Raw genomic sequence first — 24,967 nt, 5'->3', positions numbered from 1 at the left:
AAAAAACAAATCTTTCTACTCTAGACAGATAATTACTTCGACTCATCTAAACAAACACTGCTTCTTTATTTTGCATGTCACATCTTATGCCAGGTGCTGTTTTGCACACTTTGTTTCGTTTAAAGAAATGATGCAAATTCACTCTATCTGTCACGTATTTACCAGCTCTATTGTTATCATAGTTCTGTTTTCAGCTTCTCATTTGTTTAGGTGATGTGGTCTCCTGTGAGCTGAACAACAACACAGTTTGATTTAACCCACCGTTTGCTGAAATCTATTAACAAATAATCCTGATTAATTAGTAGAATCTAGACTTTTAACAGTCTTATACAGAACTGTGCAAAGTGTTGTTTATATTGTGCTATGAAAATGTGATATTGGTGCAGTAATTTATAGATATATGTGCAAAGAACTGCAACAAGCAGTATGTAAGAAAAAAATAGAATTTGTACAATTATAACAACCTTGTCAATATTTGGTATGAATGAACTCACATAAACTAAAACTACTAGTTTTGGACTGTGTGCAAACATTCTTAAAATACCATTTTTCACATGGTGAGGGAAATTTTTCACACTCATAGATAGATAGATCGATCGATCGATCCTTTGTGGCCTCCCAGCCTCCCTATTGGTGTGATCTCTTTTGGTCAATCACTACTGGGAGAGGTAGCAGTGGTCTTGAGTGGATTGTACACTGACTGTCAGACTGTAGATGTTGAGGGCCAGCCTCTTCAGAGACGGTTCTGTTAACCTTATTTTACACTGGCGAGCATCAGTAACTGTCTTTCCGATACTGAACATTCACTTCTATTCACACTAGTGTTTCAACATAACAGTCAGATATGACGTTAGCTTCTCTGTCATTAGGAGTCGAAGGATAATGTGCAAAAAATGTGTCAACTGTACAGTTTGTACAGAGGTTGTCTAATAATTTTATGTTGGTATTACATAAAGGTAAACGATTCGCATATATGTCATATATTAGTCGAATATGTAAACATTAACAAACATATAGGATAATTAGTATAAACGAGTGTTTTTCATGGCTTTGCAGGCTCATATTCCCTAACAGCGTTACCCTTTTTAAACTTCGTACAGGCAGTTCAGTAACACCTTGCATTAGATTTCTCATTGATGCTTACCTTGCATCACCTGTTTACAGTGTACAGTTGCATCAGTGAGATGAATATTTCACTGCAGTTTTACTGTAGGTAAATTACCCATAGGAACAGACCTGGGATCAGCTTGACTTATACACCCTATGAGTCATAAATGAAAACTATGAAAGCACAAACCTAGAGAGGCAGCTTGGTGCAACTATAAGACCAATGCCTTTATAATAATGCAACAGCTGAGAATATGTTATGCAGCTACACAACTTACATATATCATGTTCACAGTACAAAATAAGGTAAGTTGTTCAACAACTACAGACCCCTGATGGCACTGCATCTAGCCTGTATTTCATTTATGTTTTATCTCTGAAGCCCATATAAGTACTTTTTAATGGACACAATAACATTTCAATCTAGCTCAGCCAAAACAGGCTGTATGTACGCTACATATCTGAGTTATCCAATCGCTGAAGCTGTCTCTGCATCACTGGCCAATCACAGCTTGACATGACATGATTTTGAAAAGACGTCGTAGATGTTCGTCCAGATTGGCCAAACACAAAAGTGACGTTAGTCCTTGTAGAGCATGTTTATAAGTGAACTGCTGGTAATTATGGGAACATCCTGCAGTAAGTGGCGAAGACCAGGACCACAAGACAAATCAAAACCTTTTAAGGTAAGATATCTTTGTGTATGTTTCATCTTTAGATTTAGGCCATAAGCAATGACATTGGGCCACTGTGTGGAATCAAATAGCAATAAGTTCCTCCATGGCTCTATTGTTTGGGTGCTAAATGTAAAATTAAAGTGTACAGCAAATGAAAAGTTTCAAGCATCAGAGTTTTTAATCAGGTTATGAAGGGCATTAGAAAGACTAATAGTTCTTGAAACAACACAATTCTCTGGTGCAAAAACATTTTGAAAAAGCAGATCTGTGGAATGGGCATGCCCTTCCATCTATTTTTTTGTTGGCTGCTGGTTTTCAGCCTGTTTTCTTTAAATACTGAACAGTAAAACCTAATTGGTCTTTCTAACAACCTTCCAGCTCCTTTGTTCTGCAATGTCCAACAACACTCTGAACACTGCCTACAATCATTCTGCAAACTCTACCAACCCCAGTGCGGTCCACATTCGTCCGCTATGGTACGAGTTCCCAATATGCGCCGTGGCCCCTTATGGCTACATTTTCTACTATGGAGTCAAGATGTTCAACCTGGCAGTAGGGACTCCGTGTAACATCTTGGTCATCTGGCAGATCATAACCAAGAAAAGCGACGCTTTCACATCTGACACCTTTATCCTCAATCTGGCCATACTGGACGCCTACTTCTGCCTCATGACGCCCGTCGACCTTGTCAATGGGTTATTGCTGAATGACAACGGCATCTGGTACTTTAAGCGATTGGCATATGGAATCAAAGACTTAGCGCCACTCTTTCTGGTGAGTTTTTCATTTGTTGCACTAGTGTATCAGATGTTTTCAAATAGTCTGATGTGCGAAGAAATCAGACCACTGGAGTGTTTTTTGTTTTGTTTTGTTGCTCTCCCAGTTCAATAAAAAGCTAAAGCTATAAAATTATTATTATTGTCAATTTCGTTATTTTTCAAAGCACCATGAAACACAGTCTTTCTTCTTGTCTAACAACCCAGGTGTGTATTTGTCTGGACCGCTACATGGCTGTGGTCCAACCCGTGCTCTTCGCTGGCATCCGTGACAACAAAATCCGAATCGGGATTTCTGTGGTGGTGTGGGGCCTCATATTGGCTTACGCCCTGGTGAAGTGCATCCTGGGACGCATGCCTGTCGATGGCGTCTTCAGTGGCATCATCCTTTTTGCGTTTGCATTGATGATCTTTTGTAACATCTCCATCATCTGGGCCCTTCGCCACTCTGTGACGGGAAAAGAGGTGATGCACCCGGTGAAGAAGAGGGCCTTCAAGATGGTGCTGATTAACCTGGCCATCATCGTGGTCAACTACTTGCCACCCGTGGCGCTCATGCCCTTTGCGTCATACTACACGGCTGTGGCGTTTCAATGTCAGATCCGCGTCAGTGTGTACTCCATCATGGATCTGAGCTGCAGCATTGAGCCTCTGCTCTACATCACAAAGATGGAGCGTGTGGAAGGCACATGCTGTGGAAAGAGTGTCTGTGAGAAGCCGCTCGATGTCACCACATAACTGAACCTCTAGTCATAAATCCATCACAAAAGTTTTTCAGAGAAGACCGTGCATGCACTGTTATACTTTTATTTGAAGAATTTTGTCCTGTGTGATCCGGAGAGCCGGTAAGAGAACAACGTCAAAGCTCTTGAGCTGGTGGACAAACCTAGCTTTAGTTGAAATGTAACCTAATTATCTTTTTCACTAGCTGTTATGTGGTTGTAATTCTTACTCCATGCATATGATAATTAGTAAATAGTTGCTAAATAGTTGCAATATCCAGAAGAAATACATAATCGATTTTTAACAAACCACAATTTAGTAATTCCTTGAGTTAAGAGCAACTTTTTGAAAAACTGGAATAAGTTGCCTTATGCAATTAGAGAATGGGCTTTAAAAAATATGAAAAGAAGTGATTTTTAAATTTTAAAGTCACTTAAAAGCCTATTTAGGCAGCTTTTAGCGGCGGTATCATCTGAATTTCAGGAGCGGGACCACTCCTCCTTCACGCCCCCTCTGGCCTGAGGCTATAAAAACCCCCCTTCTCCAATACCTGCTGTTCTCATTTTCATATTGTGATATTTATATGCTCATATTTTCACAATTGTAAAACCTTACTGTGGATGTAAGAGCCAAATTATGTAGATATTTTGCATCCACTTTATTGTGTAATGTTTTATTTGATTGTATTTGATGGTTGGACCCCAGGAAGACTAGCAACCACTGTTGTGGAAGCTAATGGGGTTTACTTATAAACAAATAAACAGCATCCACCACAACCAGTTGTTTCTTATTCACACTTGTAGTTTGTGTTCTCATCTACTTTGGGGCAGGGATAGCTCAGTAGGTAAAGTGGTCGCCCCATGATCGGAAGGTCGGCGGTTCGAATCCACTTAACGGCTACCCTGAGGTACCCCTGAGCAAGGTACCGTCCCTACACACTGCTCCCCGGGCGCCTGCTTAGTGGGCTGCCCACTGCTTCACTGAGTGAATGGGTCAAATGCAGAGAAAAACAAGTAATTTCCCCATGGGGATCAATAAAGTATCCATTATTATTATTACTTATCCTCTGAAGGTTTATCGTAGTTATTGTTTGGAAACGATTGTGTTCTTTCATAAATCCTCATTTGCATTCAGTAGCAGAAGGCTAGTGTTTCAGGGGTTATATCGGCTAATGGGATAACAATTCAGCTATCCCAGGACTAGCTTATGAGCACCAAGGTAAGTGGAATTAAGAGGACCTACAGGTCTTTTATTATCATCACTTAGATTAGGCTTTGCCTCTAATGGAACTGTTGACATTTTAGTTTTATGTAGTTAAGCTGTCTTTGTGTCAGGAATTCAAATTCAGGCTAAATTCTGCTCCTCACATACAAGGACTTGAATCATCAGGCCCCATGTACGTCATAGTACCATATCCCCCCAATAGAGCACTTCACTCTTAGACTTCGTTCCAAAGGCGATAGAGGCTTCATCTAGCAGGCATCTCTCCAGTGGAACCAACTCCTAGCCTGGATTCAGGAGACACAGCCTCTCTACATTTAAGATCAGACTTTAAAACATACAGTTAGGGCTGTCTTGTCTCCATCTGCTCTCTACCCTTTCCCCTCACCCCCAGCTGCTCGAAGCTTATGGCTGCCCCTCCCTAAACCTGGTTATACTGGAGGTGTCTTTTCTGATAAAAAGGGAGTTTTTCCTTCCTACAGTTGCCAGGTGCACATAGAAGCGATCGTTAAAGAAGTAAAAGAAGCTGTTGGCTAGTGAGCACACCAGACGAGTAAATAAATTACTTTGAACCATGGAGATTACTCCTTGAAGACTTTAGCTAGCTCTCTGCTTTTTCCCCATTGCAACCAGCAGCAGAAACCCTCCTCATTAACTCTTGAACATCTTTTGGACCATTATAATGACAGCCAGGGGCACTGCCTGTATTACAGAGCACCGATTAAGCACTTTATTAATTAATTTATTAATTAAGTCTTACAACAGAATCACACAGAGGGACCAATTAGTAGATGTGTAATGAGCGAGCACACAGATTATGCAAGCAAACGAACTAAACACATAACAATCGAATTATTCAGGAACATAAATAGCCCAGTGTAATGATGCTATGACATAACTGAGCTTTTTGCTCTGTATTTCTGAGGTAAACTGTACATGTTTACTGGTTTTTGGCAGAGTACAAGTGTGCAATGACATTGATGTTTTAATCTTAACATTGTTGGATTTTAAAGAATGTATTTAATACGTGATTTAGAGTAATTTGTAAACTTTAATCAGATATTTGATGTCTGAATCAAATGTTTGTCTTGCAAAAAATGAACAGAGTCACTTAGAAGTACTTAGATAACCAGCTCGGGTGTAGTGATTGTGCAAAGAGAATGGTGATTATTTGGTAAAAACAGTATCAGAGTCAGAATCAAAGAGCATTACATTTGACTGATTTTAGTGTGCATTATCTTCAGACTCTCTAAGCTGGCTTCAGGCCCGTCTTCTGATGTCACATATCCCGGGTAAGTGGGGTAAAACTGGGGAGACGGTGGTTTATCTGGTTTATTTTCACCCGCCAACAATGGCAGCAGGAATAGTGGTATCAGCTTGGCATGAGCGTAGTCGATCTCAAAACCCTCAAAAATAAGCCCCACCCCCCAAGCGCCCAACCCATCCTCCAGGAGCCACGACACCTTCTTGGCGGCCAGCACCAGTCTCTCGTAATCTTCTTTTTCCAGTCTGAATATATCAGAGGTCAAAGGTCGGCGTGGGACTAACACAGTGAATCCAGGAGAGTTGGGGAATGGAGTGAGAAAAGCCACATGACCTTTGTCCTCCCACACGCGCCACTGCTGCTCCTCACCACGAACAATACGTGAGAACAGCGAAGGGTGTGCCGGATCGTCCCCAAGGAAGGTCAGATCAGGGGGGGCATCAGGCAGCGGCAGTTTGGCTCGAATCCTGGTCTGGATTTCAGTCAGGCTGGAGTCACTCCATCGTGGGGCAGTCCTGGAAGTGCAGTATCCCGGGTCATGGGCGTTGTGCTCTTCTTCCCCAGCCAGATGAGGGCGCCACTCTGCGTCCAGACCACACAGGGGGAGGATACGGATCTGTAGTGAAGACACGTGTGTTTGCTAACTTAAATTTACACAGAGGGAGCTGTCTACATGCGTTTACACGTGCTGTTAAAATGCATCAACAGCCTTTCAGATTGCTACTGGTTACACTTTACAGTGAACAGGTCCACCCAGTGTTCAGGCCCTCACCTGAGCAGGTCTATCTCTGTGGGGTCTGCTGACCAGCGCACACCTCCGAACTCCCAGCCTGTCACAAAGCAGCTCTGCCACAGCTCTCGCCCCAAGCAGCCAGGACAAGTACTCTGGCTCCCCCAGGTGGAAAATGCTGCCTCCTTGGGTCCCGGGGGTGCTGCTCTCCAGGATGACAGAGCCCGGGGTCCAGGGCCGAGGGTGAAGGTAGGCTACCAGCCCATCTGACTCCCAGATGACGTGACGCTGAAGAGCGGACGACATGCTGAGGAAAGGGAAGGAGAGAAATATGAATCAGCTCTTAGCTCTTCCCAATAGTCTAAGATGAATTTAGTGAAAACTGCTGTTTCTGACTACGCTACACATCTGACTCAGGCGCACGTGACCTTTGTGAAATTTAGTCACTAAATTAAAACGCATGATTTTAATGGAGTCATCCTTTTAATAGCTTATGTTTAACTCTGTATCAGACAGCTGCATGCCATTTCTAAAATAAATAAACAAACAAACAAAAACCCGCTAAATTATTTCGTTAATGCAAATAAACGTTGTGCCGATAGAAACCTTTGACTCAATTAAACACGTATGAATGTTGTCACTTGTGCTGAGATAAAAACATGTTCCTGGAATAAAACAACAGCTTTCAGAACAGAGTTTGGATTAACAGTCTGCCATTAACATGAATGTTTGCGTAACTTGACTCAACATACCTTCTAATAATAAGCCTTGTGAATAAAGTTGTAGTAAAGAAGGGCATGCGGACAACACCGACCTGCCTTCTTCTTCTTCTCCTCTAAGCTGGTTGTCAAAGTTCATGTAATAAGCACAAACAGCGACGAAAGCAGCGGCAGCACTTAGCCACATCAGTCAGACGTGCCGACGATATGAAACTGGGACACTTGAAACCAACTTTTACACAATAAAGAAAAACACAAGAACTAGAACTCATCCATTTTCAGCTCATGCCTCAAACTTCCGCTCAGCTGACAGGAGCCAGGAGCGGCTTCTTCTTCTTTCACTTCTCTTAGCAGTTTCCAACAAATCGGCACATTACCGCCACCCCCTGGAGACAGTTTGCAACAGCCCGTCTATCTGTGACACCTGCTTCCTGACTCTTTCTGTAGTGCAGAGAGCACTTTTGTATGATGTCATTAAGATCCACATATACATATCTATATTTATCTTTTCTTCTTTGCTTTCTTTCAGCCCCATATTTCTAACAACGTAATATAATCAATGAATAAAGGGGTTAGATTATTATATGAAAAATAAATAAAGCCCTAAAGTGAATAAGCAATGTCCCAGCGCTGAAGTGCTGGACATTCTGTCTGCCATTTGTCCAGTTCAGGGATGATACAGACACTGGCACCTATACTCAATTAGATCAACCAGTTAACCTAAGAGGCATGACTGCAGGAGGAAGCCACACAGACAGCATGCAAACACAGGTGTAAGGACCTTCTTAATATGAGGTGACATCACTAATGACCACACCACTGTGCTATCTGAGAGAAATCAGTATTTCAGTATTATCAGTAATTAATATGTTTATGCGTAATTGAAGTGCATTTTCAGCATTTATTAAATAAAAAGTTGAAAAGTAAAAATGCTTTATCTGAGTTCAGCATCAATGCTAAAAGTGTGACTGAGACAAAAGTGCTTGCAATAGTAAATGTGCAGCTTTGGCGAGAATGCTGTAGATCACACTTTGGGGTTCATTTTTAGCCTGCAGTCTAGCAGTTTCACATCTCTGTCGGCCTCAGAGCTTTAACAGCAGCACTGTGTATTTTAATTAATTTTGTTGGTCAATAATAAAAAAAAAAAGCATGTATATGTTCTGATGCATCTTGTATGTAAAAATGAACAGAAAACTCTTTGCATTTTGAGATGATTGAAGAATTCCACAAACATAAATTATACAAGGGAGAAAATGTATGTAAATTGATGTAAAACAAATCAACTGTACTTGAGCTGAGAACATTTGAACTAGGGGTGGGTTTTTATAATCGATTTATCGATTAAAATCGATTCTGGCTTGGGTAACGTAAAATCGATTCATTAAAATCCTGAATCGATTTTTTAATATAAATGTATTTTGCCCAAAATGCCAGAATCTCAGGTTAAACCTCACAAAATTTCAACAACCACCAAACAGCTAAGAGAGTAAATGAGAGCAGGAACACGGATTCTGCACAAAGACAAAACCCGCGGATCAGAATCAGTTAGATGTCGCCTTTCTCACAGTCGGGGCTGAAAGCCGACAGCTCGCTGATTCTGATCTGTTGTCGCTTTGTGTTCCCTTTATGCGCGGATTCTAAAGCTGTTAGTTTGATGTCTCTCCAAACAATATTGACCGAACCAGCAGCAAAAGAAGATCCAAACTACGCTTCACATAAACATCGTCATGTATTCACTCTTACTTTTACTGTTTTGCTTCCACCACGATGCACAGCTCTCTCTCTCTCTCTCAACAGCAGTTTCCCGTCTAAAAATCCGTTTTCTTCATTATTCGCTTGCTTGTTACACACAAGTCTACCGTTGTTTACAGCGTTTTATATACTTCCGAAAAGAAAACCTAATTTCTGCCGTTCAATACTGAACAAATTTAAACTTTTTAAAATTATGCAAAATGCAAAACGCTTAGCTGTGTCTCTAATAAAACCGCTGTAACTTCAGAGGTAACGTTCATGTGTTGATTAATGGTTTTCTTTCGTTTTTGATGTACTGCAGAATATTTTTATAAAATCCCAGGCCAGGAAAATCGCCTTCATGTTTTTCTGTGTTTTACCTTCAGCTACTTTGACACAAAGGCCTCTGCTGTGATGCTCACACCTTTGATAAAGTCTTGCGTGTGTCAGCTTCCTTTTTATAGATACAAAAATATGTAAATGTACTGATCTGAATTATAATATTTCTGGCTGTCAAAATTTTTATTAATACGTTATGTTTTCCAGGCCCTCCTCTGACTTATCCTTTTATTTTCTCCTAGGAGCTGTTACGTCTCTGACTTAAGGTCCTGTGACCTGTGCTCGCCTGATGATTGTTGGTTTTCAACACAGACAGCAGAGGGCGCCAATGAAGCGCAGACAAATGTGAGTGCCTGATACACAAACACCATCACATTTAAACTGCTTATAAACAGCACAAACTGTCTGCTATGGAAACACCTCTTTATCAGATCACACATCACAAGTGTGTTGACTTTCATTTCTGGCTTACTGCCAGCAGTGTCAACTTGCTTCCTCTTTCCGAGGAATGTCAGCAGACCAAAACCCACAGAGCACTTCTCGAAATACTTTCAGATGACTCATCCCACACTTACTATATACATACATGCCTTTACCAGCAACGAGAGGGCGGGTAGCGCTGTAGTCTCTGTGCGTGTATATATGTGTCATCGTGGTAAAAAGTATTACAACTAAAACATGGCCACGTGCTTCTTTGTCTCTATGAGTGACTCCGTGGCAACAGTACGAGGCCCAGTCACCAAACTTTAAGTGTGGATTTTAGAATTAAGGTTATGATTACGAACTAATCCTAATTAAGTTCTAAATGAAAATGTTGGCATGGCAGTTGATAGGTGTCACGGGATCCTTATTGAAATATTGGATTCCTAATCCCTAATCCAATCCCTTTTCATATCACCTACCACCTAACCGTAATCCTTACTCTTAGCCTAACCCCCTAATCTTAATTCTGCCTTTAACCTTTAAGGGAAGTCTTAATGTTGAAAGAGTGATTTGAGGAAAGGAGGTGCAGACAAAAATATCATCACTTCCTCAAATGCCCTTTAAACCTTGTAAGGTTCCTCACAGACATGGACAAATCAAATCATAGATTTCCGAATGTCTGCGTCTGGTAGCAAAAAGATTCCACTGAGCTTGAACTGCTCCATGTAAAAGTATAAAAAAGTGCACAAAAATTTAAAGGTAAAGCATGACTCTCTCATTCAATACAGTCACTGTAAAGCAGCTGTGGCGTGTGGTGGTATTATAAGTTTCAGAAGTGTGCAAAATACAGTTCCCTCTGCTCTACTTCATACGGGAAGACTTTCAGAAAGTTTGCATGTGGTTTCCTGTGATAGACAGTGAGGCACGGTGAACAAATGTGTCGTCCCATTTTATGGAAGTAAATCTGTCCTAATCTGCACCCCGTGACCTCAGTAATGAGCTCAGCTGCTCGGGGATCCTCTGTGGGCATTGTCAGCTGAAGACCAGTACAATGAGTCTCTAAGTCAGAAGGGGCAGAATTTAAAGCCCGAGTGAAACACCGAAGTGTAGCAGGAAAACACCAAAACAGTAGAAAATACTATATATGATGCAAGTTGGTTTTAAATGAACTCAGACTAAGTTTCTGCTGTATGTGTCACAGTTTCTTTTCTCGCTTCCTACGACAAGGCAGAGGTGTCAAAAAAAAAAGGAAATGAGCCAACAAAAATGCACTGGGGTCAGACGAGTGTTAAATCTTGAGGAGAAGCTGACATGAAAAAACATCCAGTACATGAAGCAAAAACAGAGTTTGTAAAAATTCTAACAAGCCTGACAGTCAGTATTTAGTATGACCACCTTTATTCTTCAACACAGCCTGAGGTCTCTTAGGCAGCTTTCTTTTAATTAGTCTTTAGGAATAGTTCTCCAGGCTTATGAAAGGACATTCAAAGCTCTTCTTTGGATGCTGGCTGCCTTTTGTGCTTTTTTCTGTCAAGATGAAAAAACACGGTTTCAGTTGTTTTATGGTCCAATCCAACAGCATTTTTCTGTGTTCATAATTCCCTTGATTTTGACAAGATTCCCAAATCACTGGGGGGCTGGAGCCTATCTTGGTGTCTTAGGGAGAGATATGTCAGAGAGAACATGGAAACTCTACAAACACAGACCCGGCCTGATGGTGGAACTTGAACTAAGGATCTTCTTGCTGTGTGGCAACAGTGCTAACCACCGTGCTGACATTCCTCAGCAAATGGTCAGGTACAAGGACTGGACTGAAAAAGTGTAAAAGCAGTCAGTGGCCAACAAAAGCTGTTGAACAGGCCTCAGAAATTCTGGAGAAATGTTGCTTAAGACCACTTTAAACCATTACAAGGAAGTTCGGAAACTTAATATGGAGAAATGAGTGGTGGCTCAAGACTTTTGCACAGTACTGTTTTCAGTTGTAACTGCAATTTATTGACGTGTTTAATGATTTACCCACATGTGGTTTGTGTGTGTATTCAGCTGTGTTGGTCCTGCTCACAAATGGCAGGAGCTAAAGTGTGAGGCTCCGCCACACGCAGTGTAGCTGTCACGCTACCAACTGTTTCCCCACTTCACAGTTAACATCCCATTTTTAATTTTGATGTCAATGTAAAAAAATATGGTAAAATAAGAGAGTTACATAAAACATTTCTGCAGAGTGTAGATCAAGTCAAGTCAAGTCAAGTCAACTTTATTTGTCAATTCTGCCACATGTACAGGACATATAGAGAATAGAAATTTCGTTACTCTCAAACCCTAGTGATTAAAAAAATGCAAATAAAATAATTAAAAAGTAAAAATTTAAATAAATACAATACAATTTTACGTATAACAAAAAAAAAGCTATGCAATATACAATATACAGTATTCAAGTAAGGAGGCATCAGTGAGCTTTAAGATAATAAGATAAGATTAGTCTTTAGTGTGGGCCGTAAAATCAGACTACTTTCGAATTAAGAATTTGTAAATGTACAATATTAAAACAATGTGGCAACATTTTGTTTTCAAGCCAAGCAAAACTATATAATCTTAAGGTATAGATTTTACTTTTGGTTATGTTACATGAATTTACAAAGTCCCTGGATACGGTGGCCCTGAGAGGTCAAATGCACTGCAACTTAAGAAAACACCAGCAAGTAGAAAAACATGAAAAACACAACAGTTAAATAAGAAACAACAAAAGTAGGGTAAAAGGTCATAAAACACAATAAAAGTGTTTTTGGAGACACAAATTTTAATGGATCAGCTACACAGATACACAAAACCTGTGGAGGACTGCACAGAGACACACTTTTTTTAAAAAGCAGAGGATTAGTCTGTCTTGTGAGGTAATGCAGATGTTGTTTTTATTACCACTTTATATATATATATATATATATATATATATATATATATATATATATATATATATATTTGTTTCAACAACAACAACAACAACAATAATTTAGTATAAATTCATCTGTTCTTGCTGCTCTTGCCCTTTGCCATCATCACCTGTGCATACTGAAGGACAGCATTTGAAACTGCATGATGCACAGCTGCGCAGGAAGTGCTTCTGGCTCGTGATCACCTGTGTACACATGCAAAAACAGCAGAAACTGAAAATTAGGGTGAGGCCTCTTTGTAAGTTATGTGGATCATATGTCACTGGGCATTCACCTGCGTACACATGTTAGCCTATGTGCACAAGATAAAAAATACAGCTTCCAGGACCTCTGGTTTCTAAGCCATCTTCTGTTTTTGATTGGTTAAACTTTTAGTCAACAGCAAAACTGCATGGATAGTGGTAAGAGGTAAGTGTCAAGTGGTTGGCCAGTTAGACGTTATTTACTGTAAACTGCAATGAACTGTATCCTGAAAACAACCCTCAGGTTCGGGGGAGATATAATGGTGGAGTCGCCTCGCTGACACGTTCCACTGCTGGATGTTTTTCCTGTTGGCAATAAGGAAAGTGAGTCTGTCATATTGGCTGCTTATGTGTTGACTAATGGAAATGTCATCTTTTCACTCTCTATTTTTGTACACGACTTTCAGGTTAATCACTGATTAATATTAATATCTGCTTCTTTTGTCCTGTCACCTTTGGCTGCTCCGCCCTGAGCCTGCTTCTGAGGAGGCTTCTTCCTTTTAAAAGGGAGTTTTTCCTTCCTCTGTCACCAAGTGCTTGATCACAGTGGGAATCATCTAATTGAAGGAGGTTTCTCTGTATTATTGTAGGGTTTTTACCTTACACCATTAAGTGCTTTGAGGTGACTGTTGTGATTTGGTACTACATAAATTAAATGAATTTGAAATGAATTGAAGTGAAAAGAAAAGAAAAGAAAACTGAATTTTAATCCTTTGTTCTGGATTTCAGTTTGATTTTCTTGATTCTCATATCTAAAAGAAAAAAATATATTTTAATGCTTTACAGCAACTGTTCCAAATCAGATCACCTTCAGCTTTCATTTTATAATCCAAATATCTGCAGGAGTTCAGAGCGGAGTAATAATCCATAAATAGGGCCGTGAACGAATGTGTCAGTTTGCTTGGCTATCACTGACTTACAGTCAAACTATGAATAGCCTTAAATCCTTACTAGGTTTCATGCCTTTGGTCAGCCAGATACCATGAAGTCTTGTGATAGAATGTGAAATAGAGTTGCCTGCACTTTAACATTCAAAGTGTGGGCTGCATAAATGTCCGGGTCAGAAGTGTCTTTTTTGTGTTGCAGTTTCAGGCCTCGGGGCTAAGAAGACACTGGAGGAGTGTTTGGAAACTCACCCGCCCATTTCTTGTGTACACTTAGTCAATGTGTACTTACTGACTTACTTTGGAGGTTCCTTATGTGGTTGTCTGTGTTTTCTGCTTTCCTCATTTCCTTTCTCCTGCCCTCATTATTTTGTAACTCAATCAGACATTACCCTTTTCGTGATGTCTGTTCAGTCTGGGTTTACTCTTTCAGTTTTTCCCTCATTTTGCCTCTTTGGATTTTTACTTTTCATGTTTTGGACTGTCAAGGATTAGCCTTTGCAGCCAAAGTTTGGTCTCCTCTGGTGTCACTGTTCTGGGTCATTTTGACCCGGCATTTTGAGTTTTTTATGTTTTGGTTTGATTTTTTATTATGGGTTATATTCTTAATCTGTTGTTGTGTTTGATTATTATTATACTTAGTCTTTGTTTCAGTTAAGGGTTTTATTCTTGTAACCTCGTGTTTACTATAGCTTTAGTCAAGTCGTTTAGTTTCTTGTTTCCTGTTTTATTGTGAAGGCCCATGTCTCATGTGAGTGTATTCTGTTTTGCGTGCCCCTGTCTGGTTAGCCCTAATCTCTCCCAGCTGTGTCTCCCTCCTGTTTCCCATTCCCTGATTACGCCTCAGTGTAGTTCAGCCCCGTGTTTCTCTGTGTCCTGTTGTACCCTCACTTTCACTGTGTGTTTTGTTTGCTAGCCTGCCTGGGTCGTTTGTTTTTGTATTCTCAGTTTAGTTAGTTTTCTGTTCAGTTGCCTTCCAGCAATAAAGCTGGCTGTTTTGAGTTACGTTTGCCTCTGTGAGTCCTGAATTTTGGGTCCTCTCTCCCTGCCTGCCTGCACACAGCCATGACATCTGGGGTCTGCAGCCGTCCTTGTATGTGCAAATATGTTACCAGTTTGGCTCAAACTGGTAACAAAAAAGGAGCGTCCAGACATACATAATCAGTTTATTAAAGTGTATCACATCAGTTGTCACATGCAAGCATTGATGATAAAACATGAATGTTACAATGTTTTGTAAAAGCTTAAACTACCAAACTGAGAGTCTGGGCTAACAGAGAAAAAAAGGCCACTTTGGCAGCCTGCCCGGGTTTGTAATAAAGGAAAAGACAAAGACAGAGCAGCTTTCCTGCTCTGTCTTTGTCTTTTGCAATAGAAAATAGAACATTGCAAAAGATTTTGTTGTGTCACATTTTATCCGGGCTTGCAACAGAATCACAGATTACCACGCAAGGCCATATTCTCATTAGTCCGATTGATAACTGTGCACGAACATATGATTGTGCAAAACAAACAAACAAACAAAAACAGGGCCCACAGTATGAGATATCAGCATCTATTTAACGATTGTATATAAGTTCCAGTGTATGTCCGTTTCCCATCTACAACCTGTGGCATGACATATGTAAAACAAGGCCTCAGTTCAGACCAGCTCGGGCATGAAAATCTCGCAAATGGAGACACATGACTGCACAGATTCTGATCTGACTCTGTTAGTCTGGGAAACAGCAAGATGACAGCGATAAAACTGGAACTGGAACAGAGGAATAGGCCAGTGCTCTGCTCAGAGCCAGTACAGCTATCACCTGCTTATAGAAAACAAATGTTTCTATCGTAACCTTTGTTTATCATTTCAGACGTTTTACCTCACAGTATGACGTTGAATCAACATGTCTCTTCTTGTCTTTCCTTTCAGCTCAGCCACCCTTCTTATCTGGACCACATGCAAATATGAAGTTCAGGTCTGGATTCTTAAGGTCATGTTTTGGATTGCATCCAATTGTCCAACATCAGACAAATAAGCCAAAGCTATTGGACAGAGAAATGTCCAAATGCATTAAAAAACTTATTAAATAAATAAATGTGTTTTTATAACACATCCGCCCAGATAATGGAGTTCAGAGCATGGTCATCCTTTAGTGACAGGTTTCCTAACACCATCTGCTAGGCTTCACCTCCGCTAATTGGAGTCACTGAACTGGAACTCTCTCCTTCTTATCTGCTGTGGGCACCTTCTGAAGCTTTTGTAATGGGATTGTCTTACAAATAATAAGCTTGCTGTTTGCTACAGACCATCCAATAAGTTTGAGTTCAGGATCAGTTTGATTTTTTTGTCACATGAAAGTCAGCACAGGGTCAACATTACAATGAAAAGTTGAACGAGAGGAATACAAATCACAAGCTTTCACAAGATAAAAACTAAAGGAATAAGAGTTTTAAACCAAAGGTGAAAAAATAAAGAGAAATAAGATAAAAGAAGTAAATAAATCAGCATTCTTGAATTTACGCATGTACGTCAGGTGTGCGGTATCCAGCATTACTGCACATGACAGCACCTGACAGCAGCAGTACCAGTGTCGGGTTAGATAACACCCAATATTCATTCCAACCATACGATTTATGAATGCAGCTTGTTAACCAAACTTGCCAGCCAAGCAGATAACTTAGCACTCCACCCTGTCGTCCAAATATGGTAACTTCTGGGGCAGGGATAGCTCAGTAGGTAAAGTGGTTGCCCCATGATCAGAAGGTCGGCGGTTCGAATCCACTTAACGGCTACCCTGAGGTACCCCTGAGCAAGGTACCGTCCCTACACACTGCTCCCCGGGCGCCTGCTTAGTGGGCTGCCCACTGCTTCACTGAGTGAATGGGTCAAATGCAGAGAAAAAAACAAGTAATTTCCCCATGGGGATCAATAAAGTATCCATTATTATTTCTGTCTCCAGAACACCAAGACGGGGCTGCGCAAAGCTTTGCTCCTGCTACTGCTCACATAAAAATCCCTCTCAGCTGGACCAGTGATGTCTTTTTTTTTCAGCTGTTGTTAAACAAGCAGGAATAGTGGAAAATACAAAGGAAAATCTTAACTCATTCACTGCCATTGACGTCTATAGACGTCAATTACGTTTTTCAATGGGAGGGGCTAGAATACAACCTCGTCACAAAGCAAGAAATATTAGTGTCAAAGGCACTTTTCTGCTTGAAATGTATTTTTCACAAAAAGCTCGTTTTCTCCCTTTTTTTGGTCAAAACAGGCATCTTTGGTGGAACCCACCTCTCTTCTACAGCTGATTACTAAAGAATGGAAAATGGTAGAAACAAGATTTTTTTTTGGATGAAAGAAGAGAGTCTGTTCTTCATTTTGGTAGGTTCAGCGTTTATATGATCATAACACACAGTTTTCTGTGGCTCTTCAAAAGTGAGTGAAAATGCTCAAAAACCCTGGCAGTGGGGAGTTACCTGATTTGAAAATGGCTGGCAGTGAATGAGTTAATAACTCTTAAGCTTTCTTTATGGCATTAAAGTATATCAGTCCCTAACAGATTTTTAGCATGTTCACAGCTAACCAATAGACCATGCCATGCTCAGTATAGCCTTGTCATTTGCACTGACCTGATTTTGCTACCCCTGCTCCCCCCCCCCCCCCCCCCCCCAAAAAAAACCCCATCTCCATAGAGACTGTGTCAGCTCCCAAAAAGACAAAAAACAAACTAAAAACCAGCAACAAACAACTTAAACATAAAGAATCACAAAGAAAGAACAATACAGTATCCACATCTGAACCAAAGAGTAAAACAGTGAAATGTGGATTATTAAATCTTAGGTCTCTCTCCTCCAAGTCTCTGTTAGTACATGACTTAATAATTGATCAACAAATTGATTTACTCTGCCTTACAGAAACCTGGTTGCAGCAGGATGACTATGTTAGTTTAAATGAATCATGCTGATGCTTAACATTGTCCACCCCAGCTGTAAAACTCAGAAACCAGTCTTACTTGTTATCATCTATCGTCCACCTGGGCCTTACACAGACTTTCTGTCTGATTTCTCAGACTTTTTATCTGATTTAGTTCTGAGCTCAGATAAAATAATTATTGTGGGTGATTTTAACATCCATGTAGATGCTAAAAATGACAGCCTCAACATGGCATTTAATCTGTTATTAGACTCAATTGGCTTCTCTCAAAATGTAAAAGAACCCACCCACCACTTTAATCACACTCTAGATCTTGTTTTAACATATGGCATCGAAACTGAACATTTAACAGTGTTTCCTGAAAACCCTCTCCTGTCTGATCATTTCCTGATAACATTTACATTTACAATAATTGATTACACAGCAGTGGAGAGTAGACTTTATTTTTTGCCTGTTTAATTTTCTCTTTTTAAATCTTTTTATGACTTGTAATCTTATGTGTAGCACTTTGTGATTCTGTCTTGAAAGGTGCTATATAAATAAAAAATGTATTTATTTATCACAGTAGATGTCTTTCTGAAAGCGCTGTAACTAAGTTTAAGAATATAATCCACCCACTGTTATCATCTTCAATGCCCTGTACCAACATAGAGCAGAGCAGCTATCTGAACGCTACTCCAACAGAGGTCGATTATCTTGTTAATAATTTCACCTCCTCACTACGTACGACTCTGGATACTGTAGCTCCTGTGAAAACTAAGGTCTCTAATCAGAAGTACCTGACTCCGTGGTATAATTCTCAAACACGTAGCCTAAAGCAGATGACTCGTAAGCTGGAGAGGAAATGGCGTGTCACAAATTTAGAGGATCATCATTTAGGCTGGAGAAATAGTTTGCTGCTTTATAAGAAAGCCCTCCGCAAAGCCAGAACATCTTACTATTCATCACTGATTGAAGAAAATAAGAACAACCCCAGGTTTCTCTTCAGCACTGTAGCCAGGCTGACAAAAAGTCAGAGCTCTTTTGAGCCAACCATCCCTTTAACGTTAACTAGTAATGACTTCATGAACTTCTTCACAAATAAAATTTTTATCATTAGAGAAAAAATTACCAATAATCATCCCACAGATGTAATATTATCTACAGCTACTCTTAGTACCATTGATGTTAAGTTAGACTCTTTTTCTCCAATTGATCTTTCTGAGTTAACTTCAATAATTACTTCCTCCAAACCATCAACGTGTCTTTTAGACCCCATTCCTACAAAACTGCTCAAAGAAGTCCTGCCATTAATTAATTCTTCGATCTTAAATATGATCAAACTATCTCTAATAATCGGCTATGTACCACAGGCCTTCAAGCTAGCTGTAGTTAAACCTTTACTTAAAAAGCCATCTCTAGACCCAGCAGTCTTAGCTAATTATAGGCCAATCTCCAACCTTCCTTTCATATCAAACATCCTTGAAAGAGTAGTTGTCAAACAGCTAACAGATCATCTGCAGAGGAATGGTTTATTTGAAGAGTTTCAGTCAGGTTTCAGAGCTCATCACAGCACAGAAACAGCTTTAGTGAAGGTTACAAATGATCTTCTTCTTAGTGCAGTGTTCGATACTGTCGACCATAATATCCTATTAGAGCGATTAGAACATGCTGTAGGTATTACAGGTACTGCACTGCAGTGGTTTGTATCATATCTATCTAATAGACTCCAATTTGTGCATGTAAATGGAGAGTCCTCTTCACACACTGAGGTTAATTATGGAGTTCCACAGGGTTCAGTGCTAGGACCAATTCTGTTTACATTATATATGCTTCCCTTAGGCAGCATCATTAGAAGACATAGCATAAATTTTCACTGCTATGCAGATGACACCCAGCTCTATCTGTCCATGAAGCCAGATAACACACACCAATTAGCTAAACTGCAGGAATGTCTTAAAGACATAAAGACCTGGATGGCCGCTAACTTTCTGCTTCTTAATTCAGATAAAACTGAGGTTATTGTACTCGGCCCTGAAAAGCCTAGAAATATGGTATCTAACCAGATTCTTACTCTGAATCCGTTACCTTGGCCTCCAGTAACACTGTGAGGAACCTTGGAGTGATTTTTGACCAGGACATGTCCTTCAACGCACATATTAAACAAATATGTAAGACTGCATTCTTCCATTTGCGCAACATCTCTAAAGTTAGAAATATCCTGTCTCAGAGTGACGCTGAAAAACTAGTTCATGCATTTATTACTTCCAGGCTGGACTACTGTAATTCATTATTATCAGGATGTCCAAAAAACTCGCTGAAAAGCCTTCAGCTAATCCAAAATGCTGCAGCAAGAGTCCTGACAGGGACTAGAAAGAGAGAGCAGATTTCTCCTGTTTTGGCTTCCTGTTAAATCCAGAATTGAATTCAAAATCCTGCTCCTCACATACAAGGTCTTAAATAATCAGGCCCCATCTTATCTTAATGACCTTGTAGTACCATATCACCCTATTAGAGCACTTCGCTCTCGCTCTGCAGGCCTACTTGTTGTTCCTAGAGTATTTAAAAGTAGAATGGGAGGGAGAGCCTTCAGTTTTCAGGCCCCTCTTCTGTGGAACCAGCTTCCAGTTTGGATTCAGGAGACAGACACTATCTCTACTTTCAAGATTAGGCTTAAAACTTTCTTTTTTGCTAAAGCATATAGTTAGGGCTGGACCAGGTGACCCTGAATCCTCCCTTAGTTATGCTGCAATAGACGTAGGCTGCCGGGGGATTCCCATGATGCATTGAGTTTTTCCTTTCCAGTCACCTTTCTCACTCACTATGTATTAATAGACCTCTCTGCATTGAATCATATCTGTTCTTAATCTCTGTCTTTGTTCCACAGCATGTCTTTCATCCCGTCTTCCTTCTCTCACCCCAGCCGGTCGCAGCAGATGGCTCCGCCCCTCCCTGAGCCTGGTTCTGCTGGAAGTTTCTTCCTGTTAAAAGGGAGTTTTTCCTTCCCACTGTCGCCAAAGTGCTTGCTCATAGGGGGTAATATGATTGTTGGGTTTTTCTCTGTATCTATGAAGCGCCTTGAGGCGACTTTTGTTGTGATTTGGCGCTATATAAATAAAATTGAATTGAATCGAATTTTGCGTGTAAATGCTCACTAGATGGGTCATATTGCATACTAAATCAAAGCTGCTTTTCAGCATGTGCATGGTAGGAATGTGGCGATGCCTCATTCTTCAGTGAGGTGTTGCCGGGCATTGTTCCAGCGCAAAGGAGAAGAAGAGTCAAATTAACCGTCAGTGTGAAGCCCTACCAGAAAGATCAGATAAATAAAATTATTAACTACTTCACTTTACTAACAAGTCTTATTTGAACTCTACATGGCATTTTTTATATTATTATAATTTATTTTCATATAACTGGGTATGTGTGTTAGCAGAGAGGTGAGGTGCATGTGACGTCCACAAGTGATAAAAACAACAACTTGGTTGTGGATTGTGATGCTTAGATTTGAGTTGTCAAATTGATTTGGTTCTAGTTTTTAAGTTTTAAATACACTGCTTTGTTTCTGTACTAGTTAATCCACCTGCATGCAGAAGCTCTTTAAGTGAAATGATATTTTAATGCTAAAATTTAATTATTGTTGTCCACCGTTCATTTCGAAATTTACCATTAAGCTAAGAGACACAACGAACAGGGAAAACACATTATTGTTATGTTTTGATAAGTGACACTTATTTACCAATGCCAGTGTGTGGGCTCAAATTTGGGCATAAAAATGTGAATTCAGTTTATTATTTGTCTCATAAATAAAAATAAAATGTAACTAGAAAACTATTCATACTCTGATGGTACAGGTTTGCCTAACTTCATTAAATATGCAAAGGTTACTGTAGACAGAAAAGCAGCTGATTCTGAGCGACTCAGTGGGAAGCACTGATAGATGTTTTAAGAATGACTCTATAACAGCCTACAACAGCGACATAAAGGCCCTTTGAAAGTTTTCAGGTAAAAGCCTAACTGTAACAATTAAACACATCAGAGAGCAAATCCTTAACAAGGACTGCAGGGTCCACATAATACCAAAGCAGACCTTTTTCCTCATCTCTTTTCTTGTCTTTCCTTCCAGCGTAGCCACTCTTCTTATCGCTATCTTCGCTGGAGGGCAAGGCCTTGCTACTGAGGAATCTGTTAAGGAGGAGTGTGCATGTGTGCGTCTGTGTGTGCGCCTGAGGGGTTTTACTGACAAGACTAAATTTACACAGCTGGTCAACACAAGTCAGCACACTGAGTTGGCTTTAAACCACACACACTTTACACCGACTTAACTGTAAGTTAAAATACTAATTCATGCTTAACACACAAGGTATGAGCAAATTAAACTTTCCAAATGTGGCCTCTAACACACACACTCTTTTGGAACAAACTGTGCAACCCCCCTCACTCTGACACCCTGTGCGAGCCTGGGGAGTGTTGTCTCGTTTCACACTTACAAGGACTTTCCCATACAACCTTGGCCCATCTGTTTCTTTCTCTGTTCTTGTCTCATTTCCAGATAGAAAAGCTGCTTTTGCAGCTCCAGATGGTGACACAAGTTTCAGTTTTTGTGATTAAACTTATTTAGCAGGTTAAGTCAAGGGAAAGTTGCACACACTCACTCTTTGTATAAAGCAATTTTTACCGCTGCTCAAACATTGGGTTTATGTTGAACACGATGCATCGTGGCCTTCAACTGATAAAATGTGTTGCCCTCACTCTTCTTCACATATTTCTACTTAGTAGTAAACCAGCCAGACTTCTTTAACACAATAACATTAAGAGGAACTCCAATTAACACAGAGAATATGTAAATACTACTGTAACGCAGCTCTGTGGAAAGAGATTTGTTTTCATTCCAAAGGTTTGAGGCATTAGCAGATCTGGGCCCTGTTTCAGGAAGCCGGTTTAGTGCAAACTCTGAGTAAGTATACCCTGAGTTAACGAAAACTCTGGGTTTTCGGTTTCACAAAGCGAGTTTAGATTAATTCTGAGTGAGTTACTATGACGACACACTCCGTGAAGCTAACCTGCCCCCTAGCAGGTTTACTTCAACTAACCCTGACCTTCTCCGCCTCTTTGTCAGAAACCTGACTGTAGGAAGTGTCAGACATGGCGTGTCCCTTCCTTGAAGAGCCAGTAGATGTTGAAGCCCAAATTCTCCGCAGAGCTCTCCGCCGGGAGAGAGTGATCAGAGCGCGTTTGGACATTTTATCATTTCCTGATGATTTTCTGTGTGAACGTTACCGTTTTTCAGCACAATCTATAATTCATTTGAATAACATCCTCAGGACTAATATTGCTCATGTGACACATCGCGGACATTCTCTCAGTTCTGTACATATTATTTGTATCGCACTTCGGTTTTTTTGCAAACGGGAGCTTTCTGTATAATATTGGTGACGCTGAGCACGTTTCCAAGGCTACCGTCTGTCGGGCAGTCAGGAATGTTACAGTTGCACTGAAACGTCTCCTGTACTCGTTTGTGGTGTTCCCCGGTCATAGACCCACAAGATTTATCAAAGAGGGATTCCACAAAATTGCAGGTAGCAGGATGAACAAAACTTAATTCATGATGTGGTGATATTTGAACTACTTAAATTTTACATTTATTCCCACGGTGTGTGTGAATGTGTGTGTGAATGGGTGGATGACTGGATATGTAAAGCGCTTTGGGGTCCTTAGGGACTAGTAAGGCGCTATATAAATACAGGCCATTTATGCATGCTCCCTTTCTTTTGCAGCTGAGGCTGTGTTACTTTTTTTCCGCAAAATTTGCATGTTATCGGCATATGCTGCCATCAGAATTTCGGCCTCAAGCACTGTAAAATACATTGACCGCGCCTTCTTTCCCTCCGTCTCCGTGGTGACTCGCTTAATCTGTGCTCCACTAATCAGGGCTTTATGTATCCTCGTGCGCGCGCTTAATTTGGGGTTACAGCAACTCTGCGTTGATTGAACTAATTGTTAACAGCCTTTCTGAAACCGAATATTCCGAGTTGGACAGTTCGGGGTTACTCAACCCCGTGTATCATTTTTAGAGTTTTCTAAACCGGCTTCCTGAAATAGGGCCCTGGGGCCCGTTCTTCGTACCTCGCTAAGTAGGTTAGCCGGATTAGATTGTTGACGATTTCGCGTGATCCTGGATCAGTCGGTTCCCCGAAGCTCATCCGGGACTTGCTGTCATAGCAACAGAGCCGTAAGCGTAAACCTGCTCGGGAGCAGGTTTACTTTATGTAAACAGGATTAGATCGCGGCCACGCAGGTATGTCCGCGTCATCATACGAAAGCAACAGCGATATTCCACCACTGTTTCACCATAAATAAATAACATCAATGTAACTAAAGACAATGCAGCACCTGATCCATTTATTGATTTCACACAGGTCATTTCCTAAAAAAGGGAAATGTACTATTAACATTCTATTACATGTATGTGATTATTACAGATTTAATTCATATTTCAGAGTAGCAATTGTAAATTACTTCGTGTAATCAAGATGAGAGACCACGGCTATAAAAGCGAAGGTGGATTTGGGAAGCCTGTCGCAGCCATGTCCTGTCCGTATACGCGAGCCACCCATTGCGGAAGGTGCAAGATTGATAAGGAGAGTCCTCAGAATCCAGCGTATATTGCGGGATAGACAGGATCCTTTAGCTCAGCGCGACAGTGTGCTCATAGAGAGATATCGATTTTCCCGTGAGGGTATTATTTACTTAACCAACTTGTTGACGAGGGGGTGCAGGACCACCACCTGTCTTTTTTTCCTCTGCCCTTTTCTTGGTTGCTGTTATAAACAAACAGATTATTTCAGGCTCTCTTTCCAAGAGACTAAAAGCAATATAAGTGATAAATATTACCATTCTGTAGGATATTCTTATATTTCACTTTTACCTGTTCCCATGTTCTAGTGGGTCCTGTCGTGGCTCTAATGTGAAAGAGGATAAAATATAACATATTATAATATAATGTAATATAATATTGGATAATATAGTGTAATATAATAAATCTACCCTACCGCCTACTGGTGTTGGCCAGAGGGGCCGATGGCGCGATATGGCAGCCTGGCTTCTGTCAGTCTGCCCCAGGGCAGCTGTGGCTACAACTGTAGCTGCCTCCACCAGTGTGTGAATGTGAGAGTGACTGAATAGTGGCATTGTAAAGCGCTTTGGGTGCCTTGAAAAGCGCTATATCAATCCACTCCATTATTATTGTTATTATTAAATTACTTACGAGTTTAATTTGTCAGCAACT

The 24,967-nt window shown here is 40.5% G+C and overlaps 2 protein-coding genes across 3 annotated transcripts; one reads left to right on the top strand and one right to left on the bottom strand.

The window, feature by feature from the left end:
- Positions 1–2,646: 2,646 nt before the first annotated feature.
- LOC146667615 (uncharacterized) lies at positions 2,647–4,338 on the top strand. The gene has a single exon (XM_085408489.1). The coding sequence runs from the start codon at positions 2,732–2,734 to the stop codon at positions 3,296–3,298; it is 567 nt and encodes a 188-aa protein (XP_085264615.1). The 5' UTR covers positions 2,647–2,731; the 3' UTR covers positions 3,299–4,338.
- Positions 4,339–5,225: 887 nt separating this feature from the next.
- On the bottom strand, positions 5,226–7,532 carry LOC146667614 (uncharacterized). Of its 2 annotated transcripts, none has more exons than XM_085408487.1 (3): positions 7,307–7,532; positions 6,541–6,805; positions 5,226–6,384 (listed from the first exon to the last, which is right to left on the bottom strand). In XM_085408487.1, the coding sequence occupies exons 1-3, from the start codon at positions 7,402–7,404 to the stop codon at positions 5,713–5,715; spliced, it is 1,035 nt and encodes a 344-aa protein (XP_085264613.1). In that variant the 5' UTR covers positions 7,405–7,532; the 3' UTR covers positions 5,226–5,712. The 2 variants fall into 2 exon arrangements, with proteins under 2 accessions (XP_085264613.1, XP_085264612.1); XM_085408486.1 differs by having other exon boundaries at positions 7,251–7,458.
- Positions 7,533–24,967: the final 17,435 nt, after the last annotated feature.

The sequence above is a fragment of the Rhamphochromis longiceps genome, linkage group LG6 (assembly GCF_057381845.1).
Source record: "Rhamphochromis longiceps isolate RC_006_pf linkage group LG6, R_longiceps_female_GT1.1, whole genome shotgun sequence".
In the NCBI taxonomy this organism is placed as follows: Eukaryota; Metazoa; Chordata; class Actinopteri; order Cichliformes; family Cichlidae; genus Rhamphochromis; species Rhamphochromis longiceps.
Note: the sequence above shows the minus strand (reverse complement) of the source record. Positions and strands in the feature narration are given on the sequence as shown.